This window comes from Aspergillus steynii (genome assembly GCF_002849105.1).
Source record: "Aspergillus steynii IBT 23096 chromosome Unknown P170scaffold_3, whole genome shotgun sequence".
Lineage (NCBI taxonomy): Eukaryota > Fungi > Ascomycota > Eurotiomycetes > Eurotiales > Aspergillaceae > Aspergillus > Aspergillus steynii.
The window spans coordinates 440,263-457,053 of NW_020194400.1; the positions used below are offsets into that span (position 1 = coordinate 440,263).

Genomic DNA, 16,791 nt, shown 5'->3' on the forward strand with positions numbered 1-16,791 from the left:
GAGATCTTGTGGTAGAGAGTGATGTATGGGAGACAGATGTTCCAAGCTTTGAAGGAGTCGAAATTTGAAATACTTGTGGTTATCGGATATGACAGGGGATCTGCAACTGTCATAGGGTAGACGGGACCAGGGTAACCGGCATGCAGCTGTAATTGACGTGTAGGAGATCTGCATGACGTGTATCCCTAAATTCCACGCATGTGAGAGCCCGTTGCGAAAGACCCCTGTTCGAACACCTTCTTTTATTATGGTTTCGTCCCGTGAATTAAATCTACCATGATCTACTCATCTATCACAGAAAGAAGCAGCGAGCATACCTGTTTTCCACAATGACAATGTATACCAATCCCCACCAAGAGCCGCTTGCCATTGTTGGCATGGCATGCAAGTATGCTGGTTCCATTGATTCCCCCTCTGATCTGCACGAGCAGGTCTTAGCCGCTCGTTGCATGCAGGGCCCAATGCCTTCATCTCGCATGGACGCTGCGTTTTACCACCATCCGAACTCCGAAGCAACTGGCACCACGTACACGAAAGGTGGATACTTTCTAGACAGGGATGTGAATTCGTTCGATGCGCCATTCTTCCAATTGTCTGAGCTGGATGTGCTAGCGATGGATCCTCAGCAGAAGATGTTGTTGGAGAATGTCTATCACGCACTTGAAAATGGTATATTCATCGCCATCGCGATATCAACCCTTCCTCGCGACCGAATTGCTGACCAAGTATAGCCGGAATCCCATTAAAGGAGGTCGTATCATCACAGACATCTGTATTTGTCGGATGCTCGAACAACGATCACCTCGCATTGGCCAATGCCGATCTGTTGATGTCCCTCAAGGGCAAAGGGACCGGGACCAGTCCGTCCATTCTTGCCAACAGACTAAGTTGGTTCTACGACTTTCGAGGGACAAGCCAGACGATCGATACTGCGTGCTCGAGTAGTCTGGTCGCATTTCATCAGGCATGTATGGATGTCCGGACGGGGAGATCCCCGATGGTAAGCATTCCTTAGGACCCCTTGTCTGGTCACTGCTAAAAACAAACCAGTCAATCGTCAGTGGCGTCAACCTCATCGAACATCCTGCCGCAACCCTCTACCTCTCTAACCTCGGCGTTCTCTCTCCCGACGGACGAAGCTGGAGCTTCGACGCCAGAGCAAATGGATACGGACGTGGCGAGGGTCTCGGCACCGTCATCATCAAGCCACTGCGCGCCGCCCTACGCGACGGGAACCGTATTCGAGCCGTTATCCGAGCATCTGGATCGAACCAGGACGGCAGAACACCAGGAATTACCGTTCCCAGCGTGGCTGCGCAAGAACAACTTATTCGCAGTGTTTACAAAGCCGCGGATCTTGATCCCTCGCAGACAGGATATGTCGAGGCCCACGGTACAGGAACCCCGGTCGGCGACCCGTTAGAGGTACAAGCCATTGTGTCGGCCCTGGGTAGCCAAACCCGTGAGACGCCGCTTTATGTCGGGTCGGTGAAATCGGTCGTCGGTCATCTGGAAGGAGGAGCTGGACTGGCAGGCCTCATATCTGCTACGCTGGCCGTGGAATCGAAAACCGTTCCGCCTGTGGCGGGCCTGACGACATTGAACCCGCGAATCGTTCAGCGAGAAGATCTGAAATTTGCACGGCAAGCAACGCCATGGCCCAGAGATGATATTCGTCGCGCGTCGATCAATTCATTCGGGTTTGGTGGTACAAATGCACACGTTGTGCTCGATGATGCGGAGGGATTCCTGAATCAGTTCCTTGGCTCTCAGTTGGCAGGGACATTGCAGGTGACAGATGCCTTGTCGAGTACGATCTCAAGGCGCCTGTGTGGACCTGGGAAGGATATTGTGAAACCTTTCTCCAATGGCACTGTGAATGGAAATGGCATTAATGGTGTTTCTCACCCCAGTTGGATCCCGGAGAATCGTGTTTTTGTTCTATCGGCGTTTGATGAAGCTGGTTTAGAACGAAACGCCACATCCATTATATCGCATCTTCAATCGCTGAATTTCGAAGGAGACATGGCAATGGAAGAAGATTTCATGAACGACCTGTGTCACACGCTGAACGAAAAACGCACAATGTTCGACTGGCGCAGCTACCACGTGGCGGACACTATCGAGAACCTGCAAAAGTCGCTTCAGAGTGTCCGTCCCATTCGTCGATCCGCGGCTCCGAAAACCACCCGGTTCATATTTACGGGCCAAGGTGCGAATTGGGCCGGCATGGCCCAAGACCTCATGGTATACCCGCTATTCCGACGACGGATTCATGAAGCTGCCATGTTTCTGAGAGGTATCGGTTGCCAGTGGGATCTTTACGGTACGTTTTTATGTTGACCCTAATATTCAATTTACTCAGGAACACCAAATAACCAGAGAATTAGACCGAATCACCTCCCAGCACGGTGATCTCAACGAACCCACCTTTGCGCAATCCTCCTGTGTCGCCGTGCAGATTGCCTTGGTGGACCTGCTACATAGCTGGAAGGTGACTCCGTCCACAGTAGTGGGACACTCGTCCGGCGAAATTGCAGCAGCGTACTGTGCCGGAAAGATCTCACGTCAAGCAGCATGGAAGGTTGCTTACTGTCGAGGTCAGGTATGCGCAAAGCAGACACATGAAGATGGCCGTATGCTTGCTGCAGCTATGCCTGCACAAGAACTAGAAAGACTTATCGCCAGGGTAAACAAAGGTCTATCTGATGGAGTCCAGGTCGGCTGCTACAACAGCCCCAAGAACCTGACTCTGACAGGCAGACACGAGCACATTCTACGTGTCAAGGGCGAATTAGACGAAGCGGGTGTGCTGAATCGTTTGCTTCCCGTCAAGGTCGCGTATCACTCGATCTTTATGCGAGAAGTTGCGCCAGAGTACCTAGAGATTCTTGGGGATCTGGAATTTGGTGACAAGATCAACCACGATTCGGGCATTACTATGATATCCTCGGTTACTGGTCGACCTTCTCTCGAGGGAGAGGTTGAGAGCCCTTCATATTGGGTGGACAATTTGGTTTCACCTGTCCGTTTCTCGAATGCGATTCTCGCCTCTATGAAAACCCCGGATACAGCCGGCTCTGCAGAGGATGCACTTATCGAGATCGGACCGCACTCTACCCTCCGAAGCGCCATCAACGAGACACTTTCAGAACATAGTGAGCTGCAGTCCTACCAGTACGGTAGTATACTCAAGCGATATGAGACAAACGGAGCCACAATTCTCCAGACCTTTGGCGTGCTGGCTTGTCAGGGCCACGAGATCAACCTGGTTGCCGTGAATGATCGCCGAATAGGACGGAAGAGAACCGCGAAAATCCTTCGGGATTTGCCCCCTTACGCATTTGACCACTCTCGGTCTGTCCGTGGTCAGACACGGAAAATCGAACACATCAAGTTCCCAGCGTACAAACGTCACGAGCTTCTTGGTGTGCCGGTCGAAGACACAAACACATTCGAACAGCGATGGAGGAACATTCTGAGACCTGATGATATCACATGGCTGCGCATGAATAGGGTGAGTTAATACGCAGGATTGTGGACGCAGCTAACATTATGCAGATGTCAGGGAACATCCATTTTCCCGGAGTTGCCTATCTCTTGATGGCAATGGAAGCTGTCCTTCAGCGCGCTGGAGAATTCGACTCTGTTACTGGGGTCAGGTTAGGCAACGTGTCTATGTTGGCTCCGCTGCCTGTTCCAGACACGCCGGAAGGTGTCGAAATCATCTCCTCGATCTACCCAATGGACGCGTCAGCCAGGGGCGCAGACGACTGGTGCACCTTCAGAATTATCTCGCATGATGCTGCTGAAAGATCATGGATCGAGCATTGTGTTGGATCAGTCCGTATAGAGACCGCTTCGCAGAAAGCTTCTACCCATCTCTTGAACGATGGATTCTTGTCAACCTGCCTCGAAACTGTCGATGTCGACCAAATGTATCGGGGCTTTGCCTCTGCAGGTATGGATTTTGGAGAATTCTTGAGGAACATTCAAGGCATGAAGCTTTCCGCAGACCATAAAGCCTGCACAGCAACAATTGCGACCCCAGATATCCCGAAGACAGCTCATGATGGATATGCTATTCATCCCTGCACGTTCGAGAGCATCCTGCACGCCCTACTACATCTTTGCAAAGCCACGGGTAGTCCCATGGTAACAAACTACATCGAAGAGGTCTTTATTTCTTCTCCATCTCCCAAAAGCCACCCTGAGTTTCAGGTTTCAGCTCAAACGGAGAGGACCTCTTCCACAACCTGGAAGTCTGACGTGATGATCACTGCTGAGCATGGGGGACCGGAGATCGCTATCAAGGGTCTGGATTTAGTCCAACTTCCGCCGACAGAGACCGACTCGTCAGAGGCCGAATCGTTCTACGTGGTGAAATGGAAGCCGGATGTTCATCTTGCCACTTCAGCTAAGTCTCTACGGGACTCCGCTCCGGTTGAGGTAAACCAACGTCTTCCGAGCTTCGATGATCACGAGGGGTTCCAACTTGCTTCAGCCATTTTCCTCCTTGACACAATGGACTACATCGAACAGGAAGGACTTCCATCTCTCCCGGCCCATCACAAAGCTTTCATGAAGTGGATGCAGCAGGAATGTGAATTGATCAACGAATCATCATCCCCGTTGGTTGACAAAGCCTTGATGAACGGGATTCGCGAGAGTCCATCTCGACGCAAGCAGTTGTTCGACCAAGTGGCCAACCAAAGCGCGCGAGGCGAACTCCTAGTCCGGGTTGGCTTGCAAATGATACCCATTCTGGAGCAAAAGGTCGACTGCCTGGATATCATGTTTGGAGAGGATGACCTCATGGATCGAACGTACGAGGAAGGTCTTCCTGGTGACATCGCTTCTGCGGTCGCAGGCTACGTGCATTGCCTTGCTCATAGCCGTACGGACCTCAAGATCCTTGAGGTCGGTGCCGGTACCGGCAGCGCGACGAAGGTGATTCTGGACAGCCTAATGCCCACGGCTAGACTGGACGGAGGAGGTCTTGTGTCGTCTGTCTCGACGTATCACTTTACGGATATATCGGCGGCGTTTTTTGAGAATGCAACCAAGCGGTTTCCGGACTGGGCGGGCATTTTGCGTCCACAGGTATTGAACATTGAGAAAGATCCCGCTGACCAGGGCTTCGAGCTTGGATCTTATGATCTAGTGATTGCCACACATGTACGACTTCGGGTCCCCCTGTCTACCCAGTGTTGATTATTAACATGGCATAGGTTCTTCATGCAACGGCCGACCTTAATGTCTGTTTGAGCAATGTTAAAAGCCTGCTGAAAGAGTAAGTCTCGAATCCATTGCTTGATGTGCGAAATCTAAAGTTATCAGTGGCGGTGATCTCATTGTGATCGAAAATATCAAACCCGAACTGATGTGCTCGCCTCTCGGGTTTGGTTTGCTCCCAGGATGGTGGCGTAGCGTGGAGCCCTATCGGCAGTTGAATCCTTTGATTGACGAAGATCAATGGCAAGAGGAGTTGCACAATGCAGGTCTTCATCCCCGGCTACTGATCAAAGACACGGACGACCAGGTCAATGAAATGTCTGCCTTCGTGGCAGCGAAAGTACCATCAGCCCCTTCTACGAAACGTCTCTTCAGCATAATCTACTCGTCTACCTATCCGGGACAATATGATCTAGCTCGCAAGATCGCGGAACAGATGACTTCGAAAACATGCACTGCAGTTCCAGTAGACCTGGTCGATGTTTCGCCTGATCACACCAACTCAATTGGAATTGTTCTACTCGGCTACCGAGGTTTAGACCTCTCTGCGCTGTCGAGCTCTGAGTTCGACGAAATTCAATATATCCTAGGCGCTTTCACCAACCTGTTGTGGGTTACCTGCGACTTGGACGAGACACCAAAGTCTGCTATGTCCACAGGCCTTGTTCGCACAGCGCGCTGGGAGAGGGATCATGACGGCATTAATTTTCTCATGCTCGAAATCAAGCAACAAACGACTGAGTGGCAGGACATTCTCTTGAGTATCACTCGTGTGTGCGACCGTGCGTTCACCTCTGAGGCGCTTGTGCCTCGCAACGCAGAGTATCGCCTACAAGATGGCATTATCCTCACCAACCGCTTGTTCCCAGCCTCGGGAATCAACGAGTGTATCAATTCGGGGTCGAAATCACGGTCTAAGCTAGTCGATCTGGAACACGTCACACACCCCGTCAAGCTGACATCCATTGGCTCTCATCAACCGAACGGCTTTCACTTTGTTGAGAATGAAGACCATCAACAGCCTTTGCATCCGCATGAGGTTCTAATTGAAGTGCACGCTGTAGGTCTCGACGAGCATGACGCTGACCGATTCACCCGCTCGATCCCAGGGGAGACCCTTGGCTCGCAGGGAGCGGGCGTCGTTGTCAGCCTTGGGGACGCTGTACAAGATCTTCAAGTTGGCGATGCTGTCATGGCGCTGCGCACTTCGGATGGCACCTTTCAATCATTCTTCCGCGCCCATTCTGCTGCTGTTGTCAAAATGCCAACCAGCATAAGCTTCACTAAGGCCGCTGCACTTCCAGTCGCATTTTCGACAGCATATCACGGCCTAGTCAATGTCGCTAGAGTGCAGAGTGAAGACAAAGTGCTCATTCACCACGCGGCTGGAAGCATCGGACACGCTGCCGTGCAAGTCGCTCGATCCCTTGATGCTACTATTTACTGCACGGTGTCAAACGATTCTCAACGACAAATTTTACTTGAAACAGGCATTCCTCCAAACCACGTGCTCGACGCAAATTCTTGGACAACGGAGCTTTCTAACATCGCCAAAGGTGATGTGGATGTCATTCTCAATCTGAGTTCCCGGGGTATCGAAAGCAAAGATCTGGCTTGTCTCTCTTCTTTCGGACATCTAATTGACCTTCACGGGCAAGGTGTTCTCGGACCTGTGGCCGCTTCCACTACAAACAGGACCTACTCCAGCGTTGATATTCGGTCTCTGGCCCTTCAAAAGCCGAGAGCAGTTCAAGACACACTCCGCAATATATCACGACTCTTGGCCGAGCAGAATATTCGGCCTATCTCACCAACAGTTCTCGGATTTTCAGGGCTCCCAAATGCCTTGGCAGAAATCCGTCAAGGTTCCCTCGGCCCTTGGGCTTTTGAGCCACGGCCTATGGATACCATACCTGTATGTCTATCCTCTCTATTACCTTGTCGAGCGTTCTCTTTACTAACGTTTTTAGATTGCGATTAAACCACTAGGATATCACACATTTGACTCGAATGCATCATACGTCCTTGTCGGCGGTTTCGGAGGTATAGGCCGGAGCGTCACTCGATGGATGGTAACTCGTGGCGCGAGAAACTTCATTTTCGTCTCACGGTCAGGCGCCAGCAGTCCTGCTGCTCAGGAGCTATACATGGAACTACTGGCTTCAGGCTGCAGCGTATCGGACCTGGTGTGCGATGTGACCAACAAAGAAGCAGTGGCGCAGGCGATCAACAGCTGTCAGGCAGAAATGCCTCCGATTAAAGGATGTATGCAATGCTCCATGGTCCTCGAGGTACGTCTCCCAGTTCAGAACTATACCCCCAACGCAGCGCAACCAGCTAACCAGCACCCCAGGACTCCATGCTCAGCAACATGTCCCACACACAGTTCCTCTCCGCCATCACCCCCAAAGTCCAAGGAACAATCAACATCGCCTCTGCGCTCTCCAGCTCCCCCCTTGACTTCCTCATCCTCCTCTCCTCATCCGCCGGAATCATCGGCAACCGCGGTCAGGCCAACTACTCCGCCGCCAACGCCTTCCTGGACGCTTTCGCCGCCTCTCTCGTCCAAAAGGGATACCCCGCTACCTCCATCAGTCTCGGCAGCGTTCTCTCCGTCGGCTGGGTCGCCGAGAACCAAGACCGCCTGCCCATCGCACTCTCCTACGGCGCCATCTCCGAATCCCTCCTCCTCTCCATCCTCGAATACCATATGGATCCGCGGTGGTGCGCCGCCCAAAGCCCGGACACATGCCATACCGTTGCGGGCGTCCGCTCGGCGAAGGACTTCCATCGCATGTCCATCCCGTTGCCCGGGTTCATGGCGTATCCGCTGTTCTCGCCGCTGCGCGCAATCGCCAGTTCCTCTGGGGCCGGGAAAGAAGAGGCAGAGGTGCCAGTGATGCAGGCGCTTAGGGCTGTACGCTCGGTCCCTGCCGCGGTGGAGGTTGTTACGAAGGCTATTGTGATGAAGTTGGCTCGTGTCATGGCGATCTCGGCGAAGGAGATCGATCCGGCGAGGACGTTGGCGTCGTATGGTGTTGATTCGTTGGTCACGGTTGATTTGAAAGCGTGGTTTAAGAGAGATGTTGGGGTGAATGTTGCGTCGGGGGATCTGTTGGGTGATGTTTCGATGCAAGGGTTGGCGGAGAAGATGGCTGGGTCGAGTGAGTTTCTGTCGCTTGGGAAGTAGACGAGTTGTTTGTTACTATGAACCTATGTATCTCAATCGATTTTGTATGAAATGGAGTAAATAAATCCTTCTCATCTTGTGGAAGAGTCTAAGTCAGGGTAGCTCGATCCAACACAATCAAGACTCAAAAAGGAATGAATGTCTTCCATCAAAGCCAACTTTTCACAGCTTCGCTTGCTCCAGCATACTCAATCTCCTCAGCGGAGGTCCCCCTCGACTCCCATCCCCAGCCATATTGACCTCCTCCATGCCTGTCCCCTTAGGCATCGTCAACCTCCACTTCTCCCTCAACGCCGCCTCCGCCTTTCCTTCCACACAATCCGCCACATATTTCCCTAACACGGGCAGAAACTTGAACGCACTATATAAATTGATTAGCACTGACCACACGACAAACCAGTATCATCCTAGACCATGAACTCCGAAGGAAAACTTACTGTCCAGCCCCACCACTCGCCACAAACAGCCCCTCGAAGCGTGGATGCCAGTCGACAATGAAATCACCCTTCGGCGTATCCGTATACCAACACATTCTCCGATCCAACCACGGACGATCCCCCAGGGCAGGAAACAACTGCCTCAGTCCGTCCCTCAGCCCCTGATCAGCATCCTGCGGCAAGTACCCCGTCGCCGCATTACTTTCGTCTCTCTTGGGCCCAGACACGATCGACCCTGTGACCTGGGACTTCTGAGCCGTCGCGAACCCGAAGCCATGGCGGGCCAGTTTGAGGATATTAGATCCCGGGGTTGGCGGGAAGGCGAAGACGCCGTTCGTCAGGTTGACAATTACGGGAGACTTTTGCAATGCGGTAGCCTCTTCTGGAGTGAGTTGGATGAAGCCGACGGGCTGGCCGGACGCAGAGGCGGCGTGGGAGAGGTCAAGCAGACGAGGAGACCAGGCGCCCGTGCTGAGGATGACGTGGGATGCGGAGATGTGCGAGCCATTGGTAATGTTTACCCCGGTGACGCGGTCCCCGGACATGCGGAGGGACTGGACGGTACCGCGAGGTCCGGTGATGAAGGAGATGCCTGCGGCGCTGCACTGCGCTGCCAGATGTTGGATGGCGCCTTCGGCGTTGGCCCAGCCGCCGATGGGGTTGTGGTAGCCATGGGCAGAGGCAAAGTGGGCTTGGACAGCTGGGCGGATTGTCTTCAGTGCGTCGATATTGTTGAACACATCGACTTTCCCGCCGGCTTGCTGGATGATCTGTTTCGATTTCTCGATGTACGGATGTCCCGGGGCTTCCGAGAGGATGGCGTAGCCGGACGCATCGAAGAAATCTTTATACTCGGCGTTCCAACCCGTGTATGCCTCACGGGCCATCTTTGCGTATAGAGGGTCGGCATAGTCGATTCGGATGATGCGTGAGATGTCGACACTGCTGCCGTCTGGGACCGGTGGAGCGTAGCGGTCCAGAACGGTGATGTTGATGTACCCTCGACGAGCGAGCTCCAGGGCAGTTGAGAGCCCGAAGACTCCCGCTCCAACGATCAAGATCGAGTCGTTCTTGTTGAGTCCCATTGTTGCTTGCTTTGGGGCATGAGAGAGGGGAGAAGTCGGTATAAATCGGCGGTGGTGGTGACTCCGGATGCACGCCGGGCGGCTCCACTGGTTCCGGAAGCGGTCCGTGTCCGGGTCCATGGTGTTCAGCGATCACGCAATAGTGTTCTCTCTCGGCATAAAATGGAGGGCTTTAAGATATAAACCGTCCGGGGTATACTTGGAAAATAAAGGGAACTGATTATCCGGATTAAGACGGTTCACGGTTCAAGGTTCAACCAATTCTCAATCAACCGACCATAATCCTGCGGCTGCAAAAGGCCACCGCCAGAGCCAGAAATCCCTAATTCCGGGTTCCCAATAAGCCCGGAAAGATCGAGATCCGGGATTTGATTTTGGCTGTTATGAAAGTGTTGAACTTCCTCCGGCGGGTACGTTACTAGCTCTCTGGCCACTGTTCGGTGTCCAGAGATGCCAGCAGACCCGATGAGTGCGAACTCGGGATCCGGCGACGCATCATCGGATCGCAGTGAGTTTTGAGGGATACTGTCTCTCAAAGATGGTCCGAATATATCATTCGGGGGGTGTCTCGTTTGTTTGCTAGGAGACGAAACCAAAATCTCCCAGAGAAGGTGCACATTCACAGACCAGGCCTGCTGAGAGCCATGTGCACCACCAGAAATACTATTGCTCAGCTGGCGCAGCTTATTTGCCTAGTGGAATGAGCGCGGTTCATTTGATGCGATGAGACGAGCGTACCTGCTTTTCTAGATGTGGCCACCGTCTACCCATCTGATGAACGAATCCAATGCACTTCTCGTAACCAATCTGTGCCTTCTGTCTGAAACTTGCTTCCTCCACAAAGCTATGTTGAAGAAATATCGTGGCCACAATTGCCACACACTGACCTAGAGTTGGATCAGATACCTCAAACCCCTTCTTCTCGAGCAGCGTGACAAAGTGCAGCACCCAGCCCGTGTTTATAGTGATCTGTTCAAACGAGTTCCGCAGAAACGACTGCGGCATAGTATGACGGAAGTTTTTCAAACGCATCGACAAGAGGAGGGGATGGTTCACAAGGGCCAGGATTGAATGCGAAACGAACTGAAAGAAAAGCCATGGGCCCCAGTATTGTCTATGCTGGTCCAGCTCTGCCGCCGAGAGCTCAGGGAATTCGCTCGCGTGCAATCGGTATTTCAAGGGAATCCGGCTCTCGCATTCCATCAGCTCGGAGGTAATGACGGAATAATCGGACTGCGGCGACCATGGAGACGGTGAGTCGGCTCTGATGTGAGCGGAAGCATAGGCTCGTGAAAGTCCCCATACTTTACTGTACTGGACTGTGCAGGCGACTAGGCCGACATCTGTCCTGGTCGAGGTGTTGACGGGATTGCTGCTGATGGCGGAGTAGCCGTCGCTGGCTAGTGTTTCGAGAATATACACAGTCCAGCGACAGAGTACTCGTTCATCGCGTTCATCCTCCAGATTATCTGGGAAATTTGGTCCGTCTAATTTGAGGCACTCAATCAAGTACTTAGCTAGACGTAGGTTGACACCGGTTCGAATTATGTTCCCATCTAGGCGTGTCAGCTATGCCCAGGAGGCTCTGGAGATGTACCAACTAGTGTAGTCAATCAATGTCAACAGACACAGTGTCTGCAGGGTAGACAGCTCTACAGCGCCCTCCGCCAAGCGGCTCATCACCATGCGCCGGGAAGACTCCGTCCAGTCTCGAATTTCTCGGTCGATCTCGAGGTCGGCTACACCCCTACCATCAAATCTCTGGCCCAATGCCTGAATAGCGAGCTGCACCTCTGCATCCCGGCTATCATAGGATTCCAGAAAAGTCCTATGGGGAAATAATGGCAGCGGTTGAAAGTTGCAGTAGGTCAGGAACAAATGGGCGGGATTCTGCGGGGTTGCATCTGGAAAGTTTCTAGTAGTCCGTCAGCGCAAGGGGCTTAAGCTAACAAGGAAGCTTCACATTAACGGATCATTTATGATCTGAGCCTCCCCAGAAGCATCGGGATTTGGCCTATTGGTACCACTGGCAGGCGCAGCTGCAGGGGTGTGGTGGGAACAAGCCAACAAGACTTCCAGCTTGCTCTCGAGGCAACCGAGGCGTTGTTCCTAACAATCAGCATCCAGAATTACACCATCCATCGGAGATGCTCACCAAGCCCCTAACATATTCGGGCGCTTCCTCGGCCGCATACTCGCAGTGGTGTCCCAAGCGGGTGCAATTGGAGCACACGGGACGCTCTCCGGAGCATCGGGATTTTTTCCGACTAGACCATCATCAGAAAGCTCATCAGTAAAGAGCAGAATACATACCGACAGGTCTCGCATGCCCGCTTGATCCGTTTTATCGGCCTTCCGTCGTCGTCCATCTTGCTGTCGAAAGCGAAATGCTATCTTGACGGTCGGAGAAATCCGGATAAGATCAGGCCGAAGATAAGATAACACGGATGAGATCCGGATGAGTCATTCCTGACTCAGCCGATCGCGTCTCACCAGCTCAAATGCTTCGCTTGCTCCAACGTGCATCAGCCTATTAATTATCTACCCCTTTATTGCAATCTTTCCACTCGCAACTAAGTATCTCACTGTCAGATAACAGCTCCCGTGTACTGAAACCACCCTCGAATCGTCAAACCTCGAATACAAGCAGCCGTGGTAGGACAAACGACATTCTAACCCCTTAAATTAACAAAATAACTTCACCCCGCGCGCGAATCTTACTCCCCCTCCCAATGCCAATCTTCACCTACGCCCGCCCTTCTCGACAAAGTCATTTTTCGTCTGAATCCATCCCTGTACATCGCTTGCCTCGATCACTGCGCCGGCCCTTCCCATAACCGGAATATCTCTATAGACGGTGTGCATTCCATTCCGAGCCATCACGACTATATCGGAGCTTGCCGGTGGCATATACACCTAGTTCCAGCGAAAGAGGTCGCGAACGGCAAGCACGACTCCAAAATATCCACACATATTCTCTTCATTGCCGTGTAGGGCCGATAAACAGTTTGACAAAGGCCGATGGGACAGCATCCCAAACCACCGCGGTCTAGTCGGTCGGATATTTCTGACTTCGACATTGTGGACTGCGACTGCGACTTCCTTCGTCAAACCAACCAGACTAGATGATGTAGTATGGATAAAATACCGCTGTGAGGTGGACTGGCAACGAGGATGGTGTCACAGTCACTACCGCATATGCACTTCCGAGCGATAAAAACGCACACATCCCCAGGATCACTAAGAGGAACAGATCCATCCTCGACTTTGACATTTTTACAGCCCGTAGGATGAACCATTGGTTCGTTTTCTGGTAGTCTGAGTGGACGTTTTCTTCTTAGCTGTCTACATACCATTTTGGAGTATGGAGCTTCAGGGATCGAAAAGACGTTTCCTTGCATATTCCGCTTGCCTTGCTACCCCGTGTTCAAAATTATATTGGGAAACCTATCTCCCGGCGCTTTTTTGGAAGTCCGACTCATCTCTGCCTGGTGCGCCAAAGTGACTATGACATCATCTCTCGTAGAAGTATGCCTCCGAACAACATCAGACCCCAAAGTGTTGCTCAACTCTAGAAATACCCTTTCTTTAACCAACTTCAATACTCACAATAACTATTTGAACAGCCTGATCGCATAGGATTCGTAGTATAGGCTCGTGTGTCTACGGAGCACAAACCTCCATTGCGCGGGGTACGGAGCCCCTCCGATGCGGGGTTCGAGGATAGCATGATCCCTTGTATAAGAGTCTTGAATCCCTCGAGCTTGTGTACAAACTGCATACTTAGAGAAACTTCAGAATAACCGCGAAAATGGTCCTCTCACAGCCTGAAAACAAACACGTTCTGAAAGCCTTTGATCTAACAGGCAAAGTCGCTGCCGTCACAGGCAAGAATACTCGCTCTTACTGGCAAATGCAACAACTAACAAGTACCAGGAGGCGCCCGCGGAATCGGTCTCGAAGTCTCAAATGCTCTCGCTGAAGCAGGAGCAAATGTACTTTCACCCTTCTTATCTTTCCCCCACCGACATAACACTAATACAACCAGGTCGCACTAATCTACAACTCCTCCACCTCCGCAGCCTCGATAGCCAACGACATCGCAACCAAGAACAACGTCCGAGCAGCCGCATACCAAGCGAACGTCGCCGACCAGGAGTCCATCGAGCGTGTCATCCAGCAAATCGCGGCGGACTTCGGAAAGCTCGACATCATCGTGGTGAACTCAGGTATCACGTCCAACATCGCCGCGGAAGACTACACAGCAGAGCAATGGCACGAGATCATGAAGGTGAATCTCGACGGTGCGTTCTACTCTGCGCAAGCGGCGGCCCGGATCTTCAAGACCCAGGGATCCGGGAATGTCATTTTCACGGCGTCGGTTAGCGCGACGTTGGTGAATGTGCCGCAGAAACAGGCTGCGGTGAGTTTTGCCCTTGGTGTTTGCGTCGGTGTGGTTAGCTGACGTGGTTGTAGTATAATGCATCGAAAGCCGGTGTGGTTCGATTGGCGAAGTGTCTATCTGTTGAATGGGTGGATTTCTGCCGAGTCAATTGCATCTCGCCCGGTTATATCGCGACGGAGATCCTGGATATTCATAAGCAGGAGTGGAAAGATAAATGGTTTGATATGATTCCCGCGAAGCGCATGGCGGCTGCGTATGAGTTGAAAGGGGTAAGTCTTCTGATCAGTAACGAGAGTGTGGACTAATGATGGCAGGCATATGTATTCTGCGCCTCGGATGCGTCGAGCTACATGACTGGGGCGGATATCATCATTGATGGGGGATACACACTTCCTTGAGTTAGGGTTACTAGATTGCGCTTAGATGTAGACTTTGCCCTACTTCAGACATGATACAACATTTTGATTTCTTGCTCGACAATGATGCTTCTATAAATTTTCCTATGCATATTTACGAGATATCCTGGGCACCAACAATCGGCTAAAAGTAAAATATTTCCGCCGAAAGTGGCTGTGCGACTGTGCGACTATCGGGCCAATATCTGAGCACCGTGGCCATTGCATCAGATATACGGTGAAGCGGCGGTCTAAATCCAACCAACCCTCTACGCCTAACACTGAGTCTAAAAACCCGGCGCTACGTGTCAGGCACTCATCCACCGCATCGCAATTAAACGAGCCTATTACACCGCGCAGCTTGACCAGCGCCGATCCGAACTCCAAAGTAAAACGGGCCCAATGCGGGGCAGGAAATCGCCTAAAATCAATCATACAAAACGGGCCTCTCCGACATTTTATCAGGAACAAATCAGTAAAGCACTCCCAGGCCCTGTAGCTAGCGGATCACCCCATCAGCCCCAACAATGCGACTAGGTAGCCTCGCATGCTTATTCAGTCCAACGCTAAGGCATGCAGCACATCTGCATATAAGGTAAGATCGTGCACCGCGCCAGACCCGGTCCGTAGTGGAATCCATCTCACATCCATGCTCTGTGCTTGTTCTCGACTCCACCATGCCGAATCGTAACCTCAACCTCCTCAGCCTGGACGGCGGAGGCGTTCGCGGGCTCTCCACGCTTTTGATCCTGCGCAATCTAATGGAGGCGATCGATCGCGAGCATCCGCCCAAGCCGTGTGAGTATTTCCAGCTCATTGGTGGCACTGGGTCCGGTGGGTGAGTTGAGTTGCATCCCCCTTCGCTTTATTTAGTAGTTCCGCGCTTACGCATCACGCAGGTTGATTGCCATCATGCTCGGTCGTCTTGAAATGGACATCGAACAGTGCATTAGAGCCTACACGCGCCTTCTTCGTCGAGTGTTCTCCAGCAAGCGCACGTTCCCGGTCGGGGCGAATCTGCGCCTGCGACCGAAATACGATATCAAGCGCTTAGGGTCGGCGATCCGCGCCATCCTCCGAGAGCTGAAGTATGACGATAACATGCTCCTGCGCGATGAGGACAGTACCTGTCGAGTGTATGTATCCAAATCACCCACTCATGATAGCAATCCAACCATATTATAAACTTACTGAACAAATTCCAGATTCATCCCCGTCACCGACTCCACCAGCCACAAGCTAGTCCCTTTAACCAGCTACCCAAGCCCCTACTGCCCTACCGACCTCTACAAATCGACCCGAGTCTGGGAAGCCGCCCAAGCCAGTTTCGCGCACGGGTCACTATTCGAGCCCGTGCCCATCGGGCCCAGCGCACGCTTATTCCAGGACAGCACGGCAGAAGTCAACAACCCGATGCGCGAAGTGTGGATCGAAGCACGGGGCCAGTGGCGCTCGGGGTCGCTAGAAAGCCAGCTCCGGTGCATGGTCTCGATCGGAACAGGGGTTCCGTCCATCAAGCGAGTGGGGCGCAATATGTTCGGGCTGTCCCGGTCCAAGCACGAGGTGATTGATGCGGAGACTGAGACAAATCGGTTCCTGAAGGAACATACCGATCTGGATGATGATCATCGTTTGTTTCGGTTTGATGTGCCCAATGGGTTGGCGGATATTAAAGCCGATGGGATCGATGAGATCGAGACGGTTGTGGAGGCGACGGAGGATTATTTGGGCAAGGAGTTGATGTATAAGCAGGTGAGGAGGTGTGGGAGGGCGCTTGACGGCGTTTAGATTCTGCTATTTCTTATTGGCGGCATTGTTAGCTTTTCGATGTTTAGTACTTCGTTCTTTTGGGTGGGTTATTGTCAATATCCTTGACGGTTATGCAAGGAGTAAAAACACGGCTGTTGGTCACAGAAGACACAGATTGATTTTATTTCGTTAGAAGCAACCAAGGCCATGCATGACCTTAGATACCCTGTTCATCTTAGATGGACGCAACATGCCATCCGAAGTGCAAATTTTCCCATCGGGCTATTTTCATAGG

At 52.2% G+C, this 16,791-nt stretch overlaps 5 protein-coding genes across 5 annotated transcripts; 3 read left to right on the forward strand and 2 right to left on the reverse strand.

Moving 5' to 3' along the window:
* Positions 1 to 347: 347 nt before the first annotated feature.
* Positions 348 to 8,410, forward strand: P170DRAFT_380337 (type I polyketide synthase; the record flags this gene model as incomplete). The annotated part of the gene is made up of 9 exons (XM_024845522.1): positions 348 to 669; positions 732 to 1,000; positions 1,051 to 2,326; positions 2,391 to 3,517; positions 3,562 to 5,178; positions 5,232 to 5,293; positions 5,341 to 7,150; positions 7,206 to 7,526; positions 7,589 to 8,410. Coding segments are annotated over exons 1-9 (7,596 nt in total), but the record flags the coding sequence as incomplete, so codon positions are not given.
* Positions 8,411 to 8,587: 177 nt separating this feature from the next.
* P170DRAFT_353649 (NAD(P)/FAD-dependent oxidoreductase) lies at positions 8,588 to 9,947 on the reverse strand (the record flags this gene model as incomplete). Its single annotated transcript, XM_024843988.1, has 2 exons — positions 8,588 to 8,786; positions 8,863 to 9,947. 2 exons carry the CDS (start codon positions 9,945 to 9,947, stop codon positions 8,588 to 8,590), a joined length of 1,284 nt encoding a protein of 427 aa, XP_024705326.1.
* Positions 9,948 to 10,186: 239 nt separating this feature from the next.
* P170DRAFT_473599 (Zn(II)2Cys6 transcription factor) lies at positions 10,187 to 12,316 on the reverse strand (the record flags this gene model as incomplete). The annotated part of the gene is made up of 6 exons (XM_024853065.1): positions 10,187 to 10,639; positions 10,686 to 11,503; positions 11,549 to 11,862; positions 11,911 to 12,056; positions 12,103 to 12,214; positions 12,261 to 12,316. The coding sequence occupies 6 exons, from the start codon at positions 12,314 to 12,316 to the stop codon at positions 10,187 to 10,189; spliced, it is 1,899 nt and encodes a 632-aa protein (XP_024705327.1).
* Positions 12,317 to 13,733: 1,417 nt separating this feature from the next.
* On the forward strand, positions 13,734 to 14,750 carry P170DRAFT_454677 (SDR family oxidoreductase; the record flags this gene model as incomplete). The annotated part of the gene is made up of 5 exons (XM_024851466.1): positions 13,734 to 13,834; positions 13,884 to 13,942; positions 13,996 to 14,370; positions 14,424 to 14,621; positions 14,667 to 14,750. The coding sequence occupies exons 1-5, from the start codon at positions 13,759 to 13,761 to the stop codon at positions 14,748 to 14,750; spliced, it is 792 nt and encodes a 263-aa protein (XP_024705328.1). The 5' UTR covers positions 13,734 to 13,758.
* A 649-nt stretch (positions 14,751 to 15,399) lies between these two features.
* On the forward strand, positions 15,400 to 16,775 carry P170DRAFT_380346 (uncharacterized protein). Its single transcript, XM_024845523.1, has 3 exons — positions 15,400 to 15,585; positions 15,647 to 15,883; positions 15,953 to 16,775. Exons 1-3 carry the CDS (start codon positions 15,425 to 15,427, stop codon positions 16,533 to 16,535), a joined length of 981 nt encoding a protein of 326 aa, XP_024705329.1. The 5' UTR covers positions 15,400 to 15,424; the 3' UTR covers positions 16,536 to 16,775.
* The last annotated feature ends 16 nt before the right edge of the window (positions 16,776 to 16,791 follow it).

What these genes read in the sequence shown, in the direction of transcription:
- P170DRAFT_380346 (XM_024845523.1), top strand. Translation starts at nt 15,425, where the DNA reads ATGCCGAATCGTAACCTCAACCTCCTCAGCCTGGACGGCGGAGGCGTT. An exon ending in GGTGGCACTGGGTCCGGTGG is followed by an intron (nt 15,586 to 15,646) that starts GTGAGTTGAGTT and finishes CGCATCACGCAG; the next exon opens with GTTGATTGCCATCATGCTCG. An exon ending in GAGGACAGTACCTGTCGAGT is followed by an intron (nt 15,884 to 15,952) that starts GTATGTATCCAA and finishes AACAAATTCCAG; the next exon opens with ATTCATCCCCGTCACCGACT.